Source organism: Electrophorus electricus, chromosome 1, assembly GCF_041902795.1.
Source record: "Electrophorus electricus isolate QZ-2024a chromosome 1, ASM4190279v1, whole genome shotgun sequence".
Classification (NCBI taxonomy): domain Eukaryota; kingdom Metazoa; phylum Chordata; class Actinopteri; order Gymnotiformes; family Gymnotidae; genus Electrophorus; species Electrophorus electricus.
Window position 1 is genome coordinate 29,501,713 of NC_137497.1, and position 15,337 is coordinate 29,517,049.

A 15,337-nucleotide genomic window follows, 5' to 3' on the forward strand; every position below is an offset into this window, starting at 1 on the left:
TTGCCATTTTGCAGACGCCCTGACCCAGTCATCTAGCCATCACAACTTGGTTCTTGTCAAAGTGGCTGAGATCCTTATGCTTGCTCATCTTTCCTGCTTTTAACACATCACTTTTAAAGTGGGACTGAGCTGTGGTGTCTCTCTCAACATTTGAATGGGCTCTGTTGATTCAGAACTAGATATAAATCCATAATTATATCAGTAGATATCTATAGTTAAATGTCAGTTTCAGATTTGTTCGTTTAGGGGAAGAAACGTTCTACACTTGCTTACACTTACCGCCATCCCGACAGAACTCACATAGGAAGTTGCGTGTGTGTGATCCGCCTGCTCTCGGGACACCTTCTTCCTGTCTACGCATACCACGTGGACTAGTAGAGACTTATGTCTCTGGTAGTTGGCAGCGCTAACTTACACGTTATCTAACAGCTTCGATATAATTGAGTATCTTTCGCCGTACTTCGATACTTGCCGTCTGTACTTATATTTATTTATTTATTTTTTAAGTCTGAGTATCGACGAATTTACAGTGCGACTATGCTGTGTTATGCAAAAACCTATATGGAGTCCATAAAAACGAAAACGGGAAATGGCTAACATGCTGTGATGCAGGCCGACGCAAGACCAAGCTGATCCATGCCAGCTGCTCTGTTCAGGTACCCGCGGGTTCACGGCTGACTTGTAGGGCATGCGAGAGACGGTAACTTACTGTGAACTTTACAGGCAGGACACTTTACTCGTTTTAATGTAAGATTGTATGTTTTTCAGGTGCTGGCTGAGGCATTAGACGTGTACAGTGTGTGTACTCCTGCTATCATAGATCATTGTAAGTGTGATGCATTTACTCTCATACTGTATCTAGCATGGCGGTTCCTTATATCAGGCCTTTTCCAGGGCGAATCTTTCTCACCTGTTGGACCAGTGTGTGGTCTGAGCAGGGCTGGACATTCGCCAGAGTAATATGCTAGCAAGAGACACGAGATCAGGCCAACGCGCCTCCTCTTCGCTCTGCCTGCACTGCTAGCTATATTAAGACTCCTAATTCGTAGGATCCCCTAGTTCCGGCCTGATTTTGGCACAGACAGTAAGATTAAGTAACTGTCGGAATTGGGAGGCTCTGCACTATCTTGGCGCTTAGCTTGTCTGACCAGAATTACATTGTGCTCACTCTACTAGTGCTCTGTCTGGCACTTACAGCACCGCATCTCTTTAGGTATATTTTTGCTGTCTTAGGAGGCCTCAATGTTTAAATATTTTTCTTCCTACAGGTGACTGGCAGTAGGAGTATGACTGACTGGACAGAAATGCATGCACTCAGACTTGCTGAACTGAGATGTGTGGTGCACACCCTCAGATGGGAACTGCTGATCAGCTCTGAGCCCCTGAGAAATGGAGCCACTAAGCAAGGGAGCCTTGAGGGATGAAGGAGCAACCAGATTCTGACTTGGGGTTTCTATAGTACATTTAATGCAGTCAGTGAAGAGAGAATTGCATCTGTCCATATGCTTTGTACAATGTCTCCATCAATGAAAGTACATTTATAAAATACACATATATGATTTGTCATTAGTATATATGGTGGTCCCATGAAATTATTACTTTGGTTTAGTTGGGGATTTATTTGGTGCTCATTGCAAAGTTGCTAGTGAAAACATTTTTATCTTCTGAAATGTAGTACCTTCTTTTGATATATAATGAAAAATATTCTAAGGTTCCAATGTTTGCAATTTCAGACATGATTAATATAAAATTAAATTAGTTTGATATTGTATTATTCTGATCTTTGTCTATGTAGGACTTGCCATCAGCACTTCAAAAACTTAAGTAACCTTTTGACGAATGTTAAATACTGTGTGTCTTTATTAACAAAAATATTAAAAACATTGATGTATTAAAGGATCCAGAATTTTACACTTTACTTTTTCAATCCTTGGCTTAATTCAGTACTCCATTAGTTTTTATTGAATAAAATGGTTTGATAGAATACTGCACAGCATTCTGTATCCAGGTGAAATAGGACAACCTGGGTTTCACTTGCGCTTTTGGGTTTCTAGTACTTCAATCCTCTTTTCCACAGCTTCTAGTGTTCTGATTAAGGAAACCATATTCAGCAAGATGAAAAAATTCTTTGATGTATATTATAGCGATAACATTTAGCTCAGGGACACAGCAATGCAGTTTCATGTTTTCCCTACTTAAACATGTCTGATGGGACTAATTGCCAATACCCTAAATTGCTTTATTTGATGTATCAGATCTAGCAGAACAAATGGTAAATTATCCACTCAAATATGGCAAGGCGAAATATGGCAAAGAGCAAAAAAAAGTCACAAGTATTCTGGGAAAACACAAAGTTCTGCAATGCTGTGCCCCTACAGGACTTCCATCCATCACCCCTAATGTCTGGATGTTCTGCCAGCTTTAATTTGAAGATATTCACATCAATATTGAGCAAACTGAATAAGAATCAGCAGCCATTTTAGACAGGCCTGTAATTCCACCTCTACTCCCACAAGCGGTTTGGCTTATGTGGCTAGTACAGTTCATGCTGCTTCTATAGAAAGCAAGCTAGTTTTATTTATACCTGTACAATATGGAGGTAAATTCCTTCAAATTATAGCCAAGAGTTTGCACCTTAACATTAAACTCTTTCAAAATAAAATTCAGTGTGGAGATACATAGCCAAACCAATAAAAATTGCCTGAATGTCCACATACCAAATACGGAGTGTGTGCACGGTGTATGTGAAATTGAGGATATGTTTTTCTGTGACTTTCTTCAGAGCTTCAGATGTGTGACTCTGGAATGATTTCAACATCTCACAGCTACACTGGTCCCCAGGTGGCTCTACTAAATGAGAAGTGGAAGAACATTAATGCAGAGAGCAAAGAGCAAAATGTCTTTATACACATTTATATGTAAAGTGACACTCTTTTCCCCATATCTTATACATGTCGACATTTAGGTCTAAACAGCCATCACGTGAAGTCTTTTCAATTTTGGTTTGGACTGCATTTCGTATACCAAGACATATATCAATCATTTGAGCAGTGATTACAAGAGTTTCATCTCTGTACTCTAACAAGAAAACATGACATCTGTTTTGTGTATTTCTGCTGACTAATGTGATGAGTGTCATTTATTACTGAATTAATTCTGCTCAGAGCCAGCAGGGAGCACACAAACACCACCATCTTCCTGGACAAGCAGGAGATCTTTGGTGTCCAATCTTGGAAGGCCACAACACTGCAGAGTTCAGTGTTTCTGATCATCTGATTTATTCATCTCAGTAGCTATGAATTCAGCAGTTGGGTGTGCAGGAACCCCCCCCCCCCCCCAAGTGCTGAGGTTGACACACCTGCACTAAATGGTGAAATGGACAACTTCCATCATGAACCACAAGTTCAGTAGTATATGATGTCCAGAAGCACACTATAAGACGGCAAAGGAGTGCCTGGCTACAGTGGGTCTCAAGAGTGTAGTGTAGTGTAGAGTCTCTGTTGTTCAAGGCAGCACCAATAGAAACAACACAGACAGCGTTCAGCTCATTCAGTTTTTTTACACCTGAACTCTACCCCACTTTCACCCAGTGAGCTGATGGTTTCTGGCTCCGGGAGTCCAGGTGTAGCAGGGCACAGGCTGCTCTTGTACCTTCGCATGACTCAAACTGGCTCTTCAGTTTCTCAGCAATCTGCTCCATGTGTTGGAAGTCCTGTGCATAGTACAGGTGCTTTTCCTCTGGCGGTGAGGCCATTATTCTGAGCTCCTCTTCCAATGCCTTCGCCACACCTACAGCATAGATACGTATGCCTAGAGACAGGCAGAGTGACTGTAAGTGAAAGCTCATGCAATAACTTGGATATTCAGTGTGTGCTATACAGACCACTTTTTGGCATACCAAGTTGAATGTGAGATTTTCCGTTAGGAATATTAACATACTAGCCTTAGCTACACTGTGGCACTACACTAGGTCCCTGCATATGGGCTATCAGACAGGTGCAGTGCACTATATGAGACTGTCTCAAGCTCGGAAAACATAGAGCTCCTTACAGTACTATGTTAAGCATTCTACCAGCCAAGACAATTCACAAGATGCCAACAAAGTGGATGCCTTGTCTACACTCTACCAATCCGTCAGCACGATACAAAATGCAAACCTGGTCTGCAGGTCTACACAGACATCAAGCAGGCATATGAAACAGTTCCCCAATGCAACCTTCGGAGATTCGGACCATCTCTCCAGCTTGTTGACCCTAGCATACAGGCCACTGTTTACTAGGAGCAAGCCCACAGTAAAGCAGATAAGGTCCTGGCCAGATGGAGCGGCGTCAGAACTCTAAAAGAGTCAGCACTCTTCAGATGTACAGACTGGGAATATTTTCAAGGAGGCAGCCGTGTCCGATCTACACAGAGGAATATGTGGAGACTGTTACAGGATTCATATCAAAGTATGTAGATGATGTGACCATCATAAAGAACATCATCACGTGCGCAAACCAAAAATGCTGGCTAACTAGGGAGGTCCATTTGAAGATGAAAGCATGGAATGATGCTTTCAAGTCAAGAGACAAAGACTGGTCTGCGGTAGCGAGCCTGAATCGTAGTGTGAGAGCAGCTAAATGAGCATACGGACAGAAAACAGAACCAAATGCTTATGGAAAGGAATTCAGGCCATTACGGACTACAAACCCCACACATCACGATGTGACGACAGCATTGAATTTCTCAACAAACTCAATTCATACTTCATTAGATTTAAGAAGAATGTCACCAAAGCAGCAAGAACTCCCTATAACCCCGAAGGCAAGTCACTACACCAGTGATCCGGATGATGTCTAGAAGACCCTTCAAGAGTCAACCCACAGAGAGCAACAAGTCCATGCAACATATCAGGGCAAGCACTCAGGGAATGTGTGGATCAACTGCCAGAAGTTCTCAGAGATATATAAAACACCTCTCTGCGACAAGCCATAGTTCCAAAGTGCTTAAGACCACCACAATCACACCTTTGCAGAAGAAATTGCCAGCAACATCACTCAACAACTATCGCCCTATAGCACTACCCCCTATCTTGATGAAGTGTTTTGAAAGGGTGGTAAAAGACCACATAACATCCAAACTTCCTGCAACACCTGACAAGCTCCAATACACATGCCAACCAAACCGCTCCACAGATGAGCCTGGCTCACCTAGAAAACAAAGACAGTTATGTATGGTTGCTTTTTACAGACATTTTATAGACAGTTCTATCTTTAATACAGTCATGCCTCAGCACCGAGTGAAGAAACAACTCACTAGGCATCAAAACTTCAGTTTGTAACAGGACATTGAACTTCCTCACAAGAACAGTCTGTACAAGTCAGAACAAACACATCAAGGCCCATCAACACAAGGACAGGGCTGTGTCTCAAGCCTCTTACTGTGCACTCTGATGACTGTGAAGCAAAGTCCAACACGAACCGCATAAAATATGGTGACAACACAACAGTGGTGAACCAACTCATGACATGGTGCCAAGCATGACAACATGTTGCTGAATGTCAACAAAAGAAATCCTAGTTGACTTCAGGAAGAAACACATTCCACTCACAATACAAGGCAACCCAGTGCAGCAGGCGAGCAGCACCGAGTTCCCGGAGCACATATCACGGATGATCTGCTCTGGAACACTCATGCCATCTCCACTCCAAAAACACAGCAGTGCCTCCACTTCCTGCAGAGGATGAGAAGAGCCAACCTACCTCCTGCAATCCTAAAAATATTTTACAGAGGTGTGATAGAGAGAATACTGACCAGAAGCATTCCTGTCTGGCATGGCAGCTGCAGCGTTGCTGATTAAAAATCTCTCTAAATAAAAATGAGGACAGCAAAGAAAACCATTACTCCCCCCCCCCCACTCACTGTACAGACAACACTGCAGAGCCGCAAAAATAATCAGAGACACAACACATCCTGCTCATAGTCTGCTTAGCCTGCTACCTTCCAGCAAACGCTACCGCAGTGTGAGGTGTAGGACGACAAGACTCAGCAAGTGCTTCATCCCACAAGCCATCAGGATACTCAACTCTCCCTGAACACAAGTATACCAGTCCACCAATTCAACTGTCAAACTCACTGAACAGTCGTATCTCTGCCCAGTAGAGATATTGAACTCTGTCACACATATAAGTATGTCACTCAACAGTTCCCACTGTTATTCTCTACGCAATACCTCCCACAAATCAAACCCCCACAAACTGTTATGTATAACAGTGTGCATGTATATATACACATGTACAATTTGAATATTTCCTGAAATCTACTTTTAATTTGTTTATACTTAAAAAAAGTTGTGTATACTGTTTATGTGTATACCTATGCTGTGTTACTGTGTCACAATGTGTCTAAATTCCATGTTATGCAGATGCTCATCAGGGCATGGAGGAATGCAATTTCATTCAGCTATGTTCAGTATACTCTGACAATAAAATTAACTTTGACATTGACCTGAATTACTAGTAGATTATACACCTGAATACTGACTACACTAGAAAGGAAACATTAATAAATGTAATAAGGAGTACCAGTTGATTTGGCCAGGGAGGCCCATTTAGAAACATCATCCTGTGAGCGTCCATCTGTGAGGAACACTGCAGTGCGGGAGACCCCTATCCGGCTCTGGTGGAAGCTGTGCTGGACCAGGTGCTGCAGGGCGGAACCAGTCCTGGAGCCTCGCCCCATGTAGCGGGTGGCTGCTATAGCCCTCTGCACCTCCTTCAGACTGCTGTGCTGGCCCAGGGTGAACTCACTTTGCATGGTAGTGGAGAACTGCAGGAGCCCAGCTCACGTACTCCTTGGGATTGCCCCTACCAGGCTGATCACAAACTGCTTCACCAACTCAAAGTTATCCACACCCACGCTTCTGGAGCCATCAATCACAAACATTAGATCCATAGCCCCGCCTACACAGTTAGGCTCTGACAAAGCAGAGAAGAGTGCGAAATGAATCAAGGCTCAGTTAATTTCAGGATGCAGTTAAATTTCAGGCTTATCAGTGATCAGTTCAAATGAAGTAAAAATTTACAGTGCCATACTATGTTCTTTCAGTACTCTTTACTACAACAAAATAAATTAGACTTTAACATGCTTGACGGAAGTGAATAACTCATTGAAAAACTACTTAGTGACAAGCACTAGTCTCTGTATGTAAATCTAAATTAGTTATTTAATTAAAATGACTGCATTAACTTGTACACTTTCGATCCAGTGCACCAGGGAGATATAAACGCTGAAGGGAAGCTTTCTACCAGCTCATGCATAGTATATGCCTCTGGGAACAGTGCAAGATGTGAGAAACTGGAGACAATGCATTTTACTTTTGCAGGTCTTGCCATCGTCTGCGAGAGTGTAGCCATCGACACACACACACACATATGAGCCAGGCTCACTGATACACTGATGATCACAGCCATGATCTACGGTCTGGCATATATCCATACCTGAAATTATGGATGAAAGATTTACACACACACACACACACACACACACACACACACACACACACACACACACACACACACACACCTACTTACTTGATGTTTCAGATATGGCTTAAATAAGCACAGATAAAGAAACCATATGGAGCTACAGTAAATAACTAACACATATATACACGCTTCTTACTGACTGACAGAAATACTGACTGAATCTCTCAACAGTGATCTAAAGGCCAATGGGTGACAGACTGCCTGAGGCAGAGGTAGCTTGTTCAAGGCTGCCAGTCCAAGCACCACCACTGCCAAGTTGTCACTCTTGGGCCCCTGAGCAAGGCCCTTAACCCTCAATTGTTCAAGTTGTACTCAGTTACAATTGTAAGTCAGTTTGGATAAAAGTGTCTGCTAAATGCTGTAGCTGTAAATTATAAAACATATATACTATATATAATGCAGCCTGTAAGAACAAAGCACAATGCTTTTTTTATTATCAAAGCCAAAAAGTGAAATGGGTTTGCTGTCAGTTACACAACCTGAAGCCCTATGAGCGTGCTTGTGTATATCCTTTTTAAAAAAGGCAAAAATCCAACAAGACAAACAAGAAATGAAAACTGATGTAACACAGACCTAGTTGTATGTAATGGAGAGATTGTGTATGAATAATGCTGTAATTCATATGTGACTCTCCCAAGGTAGATGTAATTACCCTTGAATTAGTTGACATACTAGACTTGAACTTCAGTCATTTTTTCATTTCAATTGCAATTCATTTGTGTTGGAGTACAAAACAACAGTTAAAACAACAAATTTAAAACAACAGTAACTGCAGCACTCTCCAAATAGCTATAGACTGCACTGTACAAAAAACTATAATAAATAGGAAATAAAGGTGTGGCTGTACTTATCATTCTTAACTCATAAACAGATGCAAGCATCTCCCTCTCTGATCAGAGATAAATAACCACTGAAGTAGCAATGATATCACAGCCCATTACAAATCTGCATCAAACATAAGCAAACTCATCACACAACATCTGGGCTTAAGGAGGTTCAGAATGCATCAGTGTCATACAACATCTGCCTAAAAGAGGTTTAGAAAACACCAGAGTGTTCAACCAGTGAGCTTTTAAGCGCTCTGAAATGAGCAGAGCAAACTGCTTCGATGACTTTGCATTTATGTTGAGAGCTTGGGCTTTGATGAGACTATGTCTACATATAGAGGATACACCTACAAGGTAATTTTTAGCCTGCAACATTTCTAGAATTTTTAATGTCTTTTAGCGCATAATACAGAGTGAATAGGGGGAGTGTGAGGGGGAGAGAGAGAGGGACAGACAAAAAGCCTTTGGTGTCGCAAGAAATAGCCTTCGGTAAAGGGACTGAGCTGCTGTAAAGAACACTGCTGCATGGCTCTGGTTAGCAGTTGGGAGAGATGCAGAGCTTCAGGTTATATCTGTAAAATTAAATGTTTCGGTACTTTCTTCTGCTTTGGCTGTAATTTGCTACCAAGTGGTTGCGCTGCTAGAAATACTCATTGAGGTCCAAAGCACAAACAATAGATTGACTTAAGTCATTTTGTGTGACTCACTCTGACAAGTTTTACCATCTGGCTTCAAGGTGAAGCCTCTTCTACAGCGACACATGAACGAGTCTTCAGTGTTCACACACTCGTGTTCACAGCCATGGTCTCCCACTGCGCAGAGATCCACTCCTACCCAAAGATATTACTCATTATCCAGCGTTCTCATTATGCTTTTATATATGTTCTTATTTCTCACATCTCTTAATGCCAGTGTCATGTTACTAGTACATTTTAGATTATTTTAAATTGTTTGTGTAACATCTCACAATGTTACACTTGCAGTAGTTTAAGAAAAAGCATGCTACTGAAATGCTGCTATATATTTCAGGTGATATATAGACCAAATAAAAAAATAATGAGAAGCATAAGGAGATTAAAAGATTTTGAGTATATTATTTTGTCAGATAGTCCACATCACATCAAACTGCAGTTAAATTCACAACATGTCACGGTAGGCCAGTCGTCCAGCAGGAGGGACACGCCCACTCCTGCTCAGGACTGCACTACACACCTGCTCCGCTCACAATCACCCGATTACTAACCGAACACACCTGTTCCTTATCTTCCCCTTTATTTAAGCCCACAGGTACCTGAAGTCAGTGCTGCGCATTATCAGACTTCAGCGCGATTACCGAGCACTACGGAAACGCTGACTTCTTTGTGTATTTTCTTTTCCTTTTTTTGCTCTTCTTATTGTCATGGACAATAAAAGCTACTTTCCCGAAAGCTCGCCTCCTGCGTCTTCTGTGCCGTCCTCGTTACACAACAACGTTAAACGCCTTGGAAAAATTACTATTATAGGTGACTGGTCATTTCGTGTGACTCACTCTTGCATGTTTTACCATCTGGTCTCAAGGTGAAGCCTCTTCTGCAGCGACACACGAACGAGTCTTCAGTGTTCACACACTTGTGTTCACAACCATGGTCTCTTACTGCACAGAAGTCCATCTCTGTAGAGCACAGAGGTATTATCAGAGGACAAACAAAGAAAAAAAAAAGGTGTTTGGCTGATGGTTGTTTACAGTGAGGCTTAGCATATATGCATGTAATAAAACACATAGGAAAATAAGCAGGCATCATATAAAATAGTAGGTACTGTGACAGGATAAGCCTCTCCATGTAACATACCACCAAAAAATAGCAGCGGTGTTTCAAAAAAGCCAATCTTACCAATGGCTGAAAAAGGCAGAATGGCACTAATCATGGCAGCACAAGAACAAGCACAAACCACTCGGTCTATTGAAGCACGTGAGCATCACACCACTCCAGACAAGAGCCAAGATGCAGATTTCAGCAAAGGAGCCTCTGAAACAATCCAGCAATAGTAGCAAGATGCAAGATGGTGGTAGGGAAAGTACACACTGAGAGACACAACCAACTCATAGAGATCCTATACAGGAACATATGCAAGTCTTACGAACTGGACACCCCCAAGTTCAAATGGGAGGAACCACAAAAAGTGGTGGCAAACAACAAGGCTAAGATCCTGAAGGACCTTCAGATCTGGAGACATAAGCACATAATGGTCAATTAACCAGATATTATGATCATAGTTTAGATGCAGAAAACAGTAGTTGTAATAGAAGTGGCAATCCCAAATCATGGAGACATATTCCTTCCTTTAGATGACAAGTTGAAGAAATACCAGGAATTGAAAGAGGAAATAGAGAGAATGTGGAAGGCTAAGACCAAGTTTGTGCCAGTGGTGATAGGGGCACTTCAGTCTATGATCTCTCTACTGGTGCAGTGGCTCCAACAGACAGCAATAATGACATCAGTTTCAGTCCAGAAGAGTGCAGTCCTGGGAATAGGAAAAATAAAAACCTTGTGAAATTGCTTGATATCTACTGGGATGGTACCCAGATATTTCAGCATGATGATGACTTCAGACATATTGAAACACGAGAGCTGTGTGTAAGGTAGAGCTGTGTGGGATCACTTGTGTGGGATCACTTGGCCCAGGAAGAGAACAAAAAGCAGCCAAATTCAAAGAAGTGTGGAAGAATTTACAGACCTTTTTACTGCCCTGATAAATATCTTTGAACATAATTTTCTTGGGAAGCACATAACATTTGCAGATATGTACATATGTAAATACATATAATAAAACATGCACAACCATCAGCAGTGAAATAGCCTATAGACTTCAAGACATTCAGTTTTATTAATCATTCTTCAATTAAATTGTTTCTTTTTCTTTTGCTTCAAAAAGTAGAAAATGAAAGCGGTATGCTCATTATTTTATATTTATTTTGCACATTTTGGCATCTAAATCTGCTTGCCTGCTAAATTGTGAAGAACAAGGGCTATATTTGGTTTGCTTCTTGTTCAGGAACAATATCAGAATCTGTAGTAAGAGACTACAGATATTACAAAGCATGAGTGCACAGAGGTGTATGCAGTAGTTTCTATCAACTACTACTGTTGTGTGTGTGTGTGTGTGTGTGTGTAGCATTAGCTATTATTATTTGCAGAAATAGATTACACTCACTGCTGCAGCTCTTGGCATCTGTGCGGAGTATGAATCCTTCCTTGCATCTGCACATGTAAGAATCTGGGGTGCTCACACAGTCATGTTCACAGCCATGATCCCCCAGATCACAAAAATCGATCTCTAACAGCATAGCACAAAAACACACGCACAGTCACAGACATTGCCAAAAGAATCAACTGTGACATTAATGTATCTTCTTGGTGATTCTGTCAAGGAGAGTGAGATAATAGACAAGAGAAAGAGAATGAGAGAGAGAGAGAGAGAGAGAGAGAGACAGAGAGAGAGAGTGGTGGGCACTGTGACAGGTCTTTCCATCCTCCTCTAGCTCAAAGCCTGGTCTGCATCGACATTCATACGACTCTCCCACATTAAGACAGTTGTGATGGCAGTTGTGATCCATCAGGGCGCATGGGTCTTCAGCTGCAAACGGATCCAGAATTACATGTTCACATGTTGACGCTCTTGTTCTACACAGTCCATGCAAATGTTGATCTGTCTTTATTTATGATGCTGCATAAGAGTGCTAATGCACAGCAAGGGTACTACAAAAAATTGGCCAATGAGAGAGCAAGAGAGCACGCCGGATCACGGCAGTGCATGATGGGCCGTAAAATTGGTTGTAAAGGTGCAGATGGGTTCGTGAGCATGCATGATGGGAGAGTGCATGTAGGTTGGTGATAGTGTATGGTGGCCTAAGTGATAAGACACAGCTGCCTGTAAGAGTGCACCCTCGCTCAGCTCTGAGATTTACATCACACCTCATGATAAACATATGCTGCTTTTGCTTCAAAAATATAGCAACATATATTTAAAAGTGCATGCATCTGGGAGAAATTCAAAAATGGGGTCAGAAAGTTATTCAAATGTTCCAACATTTGCGTGTGTGTGCCTCTGTTTCTAGAAGCTGAGAGCAGAGATCTCACATGTATGGCTGGAAATGAGATCACATGACACTGCTGCCTGAGAGACGTTAAAGTGAGAGAATTAAACAAGGGATGAGTCATCCGTCTGTCTGTGTGTGTGTGTGTGTGTGTGTGTGTGGACTAAAGGGGCTGAGAGGAGTCGACTCACCACGGCAGGACTTCCCATCAGGCTGCAAGATAAAACCACTAGGGCAGTGGCAGGCATATGACACACGAGTGCTTACACACACATGCTCACACTGATGATCCACCACCAAACACTGGTCAACATCTATACACATGCATCCAAAAACCAAGTGACATCATATGAAAGTTATGTTAATTATAGGTGGAGAATTATCTCCTTTTTCTTTGTCTTTGTTTTTACTGTTTGCATTGTAATCCAAAGCGCCAATGTAATTTTTTTTTTAAATATAAAAATAATTAAATAACATAAAATACAAAACAAATTGCAAATACAGACATAGTGGACCATGGTATTATTTTGAAAGTATCTTCAATAAGATGAAATCTACATAAGAGTGGTGCTATATACTTTGGTTGGGGAACAAGGATGATTTTATGGTGGTTGCAAAACCAGTTCAATACCCCTGTAATCTAACTGACCTGTACACAGTGTGGAGTTAAACAGAGCGATAAGCGTGTCAATCTGACTGAAATTAGCCACAAGGAACACGTGCTCAGAATGCGGTTCACTCCCAATAGCTCTCAGGGTTGCCATGAAAACTCGGCCCACTCCCACGGCGAACACCTCGATCCCGGCCTGCCGCGTGAGCTCCGCCTCCTCCTCCACGCTGTCCTGTGGCCGGCCATCCGTCACCACCATGGCCACACGTGGCACCCCCAGCTCCACTGAGCGCGCTCCGTGAGCCGCTGAGAAAGCCTCCTCACGGAGGAACTGTAGGGCCAGACCCGTCATGGTGCCCGACGCCAGGTGCTCCATCTGGCCAACCGCCTCCTGCACAGCCTCCTTACTGTAAAATGCGTTCAGGAAGAACTCGTTCTGCACCAGGCTACCATACTGCAGCAGACCCACGCGTGTCCGGTTCTCCCCTACGTCCAGGAACTGTACCATGTCCCTGATGAAGAGCTTCACCTTCTCATAGTCATGGGGCCGGACACTGCGGGAACTGTCAATCACAAAGATGAAATCCAGTGCCTTCCCCTTACAGGGGCTGCCTGGAAAAGAACAACCATGGCGCTGAATAAGGCACCACACAGCGCTTGCTGAGGAATTCCTATAGGAAGGCATAGTCAATGCGGGCTACAGTGTGTGGGTCTGTAGTGGGCAGCTGGTTCTTCTGTGTATGTGCATGTAGGGGATACCTGGCTGTTGGGGCTTGACTGAAGTGCGTGTGTGTCTCCCAGACAAATGTATGTGTTGCTTGTTCTCAGCAGAATGTACACAGCCGCACAGCAGGAAAACAAGAGAGAGCAGAACAGTCCTCATTCTGGTTGTGCAGTGAAATGGGCAGTTAGACACAGCTGAAGGAAAAAAAGTCAACAGAGAATGCAGTTCACTGTGTTTTGACTGTGCCTCTTACGTTCTGTCTCTCACATATGTATGCACACACATTTTTACAGAATCCTTGGCTAGAGTAATGACCTGTGCTGGAACCCAGGCTTGTAGCAGGAAATAAGAAATAAGAAGACACACTGTATCAAGCACAGGAGTATTTTATCTGGCTAATGTAATATATTACAGATGACATGAGAAAGCCATTATCTCACCTCGTGGACTTTCTAAACATAAATGAATTGCTGTGAATTTCATGAACTTGGCAAACTCATTGTTTTAAGTTGCTCTAAAACTTTTACAGGACTTTTAGAAGTTACTTCTTAATTGTCAGTGGGTGAACCTTAACGGGAAGGGCATTCCATATTGGTTGGTTAACCTCAATCTGACAGTGTAAACACTATAAAATACGCGTTATTACTGATCTGTGTCGTTAAGCAGTCTGTGCAGAAGGTCATGTATTCTCATGATAGAAGGACAATTCAGAGATTTTCATAAACATGTGGAAGGACAGGTGTTGGCATGCATCGACTGAAAGAATCGGGCTAATCGGTATGACGTACAGAAAAATGACGCGTACCTGGATTTAAAGATAATCCACGTCTTTTAGCTGCTTGTAAAGCTGACCGTCCAGAACTTCACACAATATGACACGAACGCATTCATATGTTCTGCGCAGCCCGTTTCTCCTTCCACCCACACGACCAGTCACTTTTGCTTCTAAGGATTGTAAAGGGCAATTTAGTATTTGTGTTACATTTATTAAAATAACTTGAAAAGCGTTCACTTCCATAGACAGAATTGCACGCTGCTAATTTAATGAACAACGCCCCTGACCAGTTATAAACATCTCTTATGAGATCAATTTTAAAGCAATGAGGTAGTAATCGACCGCCAGTACCCAAGTTATAGAATGAGGTCTTATAAAAATGAATTTCAAGGAACAATATGCAATATATTTACTGTACTAAATCATAAAATGATACATTGTTCTACGACAATTGTGCTACAGCCAGTATGTTCACCTTTTCAATATATATTGCAAGTCTACTGGTCTGTGATTCCATCCACTGCCCATTTCCCAGTACTGTTTCGACACCCAGGTTGCCAGATACGAAACAAATTGCCAGATACGAAACAAATTGGCCAGCATTCAGTGTGCTGCAACCATGCAAGCAAGCAAGAGAACTGTATCAACAGAGTTAATGTTAGATTTTTCTAAAAAGCTGTATAATCAGAGACGTAGGAAAACACGAGTAAATACTGGCGATGCTTTTGAAAGATGGAGAGATCTTAGAGCCCCGAAAGACTGTAAGACGGACTGTAAGATGGTTAATTTTATCCTGAAGA

At 42.2% G+C, this 15,337-nt stretch overlaps 1 protein-coding gene and 1 long non-coding RNA gene across 4 annotated transcripts; one reads left to right on the plus strand and one right to left on the minus strand.

The window, feature by feature from the left end:
* The first annotated feature begins 339 nt into the window (after positions 1–339).
* LOC113576035 (uncharacterized) lies at positions 340–1,918 on the plus strand. The gene is made up of 3 exons (XR_003410460.3): positions 340–656; positions 769–826; positions 1,269–1,918. It is a non-coding gene; the product is annotated as an uncharacterized LOC113576035 (long non-coding RNA).
* Positions 1,691–15,313, minus strand: LOC113576034 (uncharacterized). Of its 3 annotated transcripts, none has more exons than XM_081714279.1 (13): positions 15,013–15,313; positions 14,568–14,707; positions 13,798–13,956; positions 13,078–13,650; positions 12,620–12,742; positions 11,846–11,968; positions 11,546–11,668; positions 9,882–10,004; positions 9,061–9,183; positions 7,356–7,478; positions 3,652–3,810; positions 2,761–2,850; positions 1,691–2,083 (listed from the first exon to the last, which is right to left on the minus strand). In XM_081714279.1, the coding sequence occupies exons 3-13, from the start codon at positions 13,919–13,921 to the stop codon at positions 2,031–2,033; spliced, it is 1,737 nt and encodes a 578-aa protein (XP_081570405.1). In that variant the 5' UTR covers positions 13,922–13,956; positions 14,568–14,707; positions 15,013–15,313; the 3' UTR covers positions 1,691–2,030. The 3 variants fall into 3 exon arrangements, 1 of the variants encoding a protein (XP_081570405.1); XR_014123796.1 differs by lacking the exon at positions 1,691–2,083 and adding an exon at positions 6,564–6,853 and having other exon boundaries at positions 2,768–2,847; XR_014123795.1 differs by lacking the exon at positions 1,691–2,083 and adding an exon at positions 6,564–6,956 and having other exon boundaries at positions 2,768–2,847; positions 15,013–15,257.
* Between the last annotated feature and the right edge of the window lie 24 nt (positions 15,314–15,337).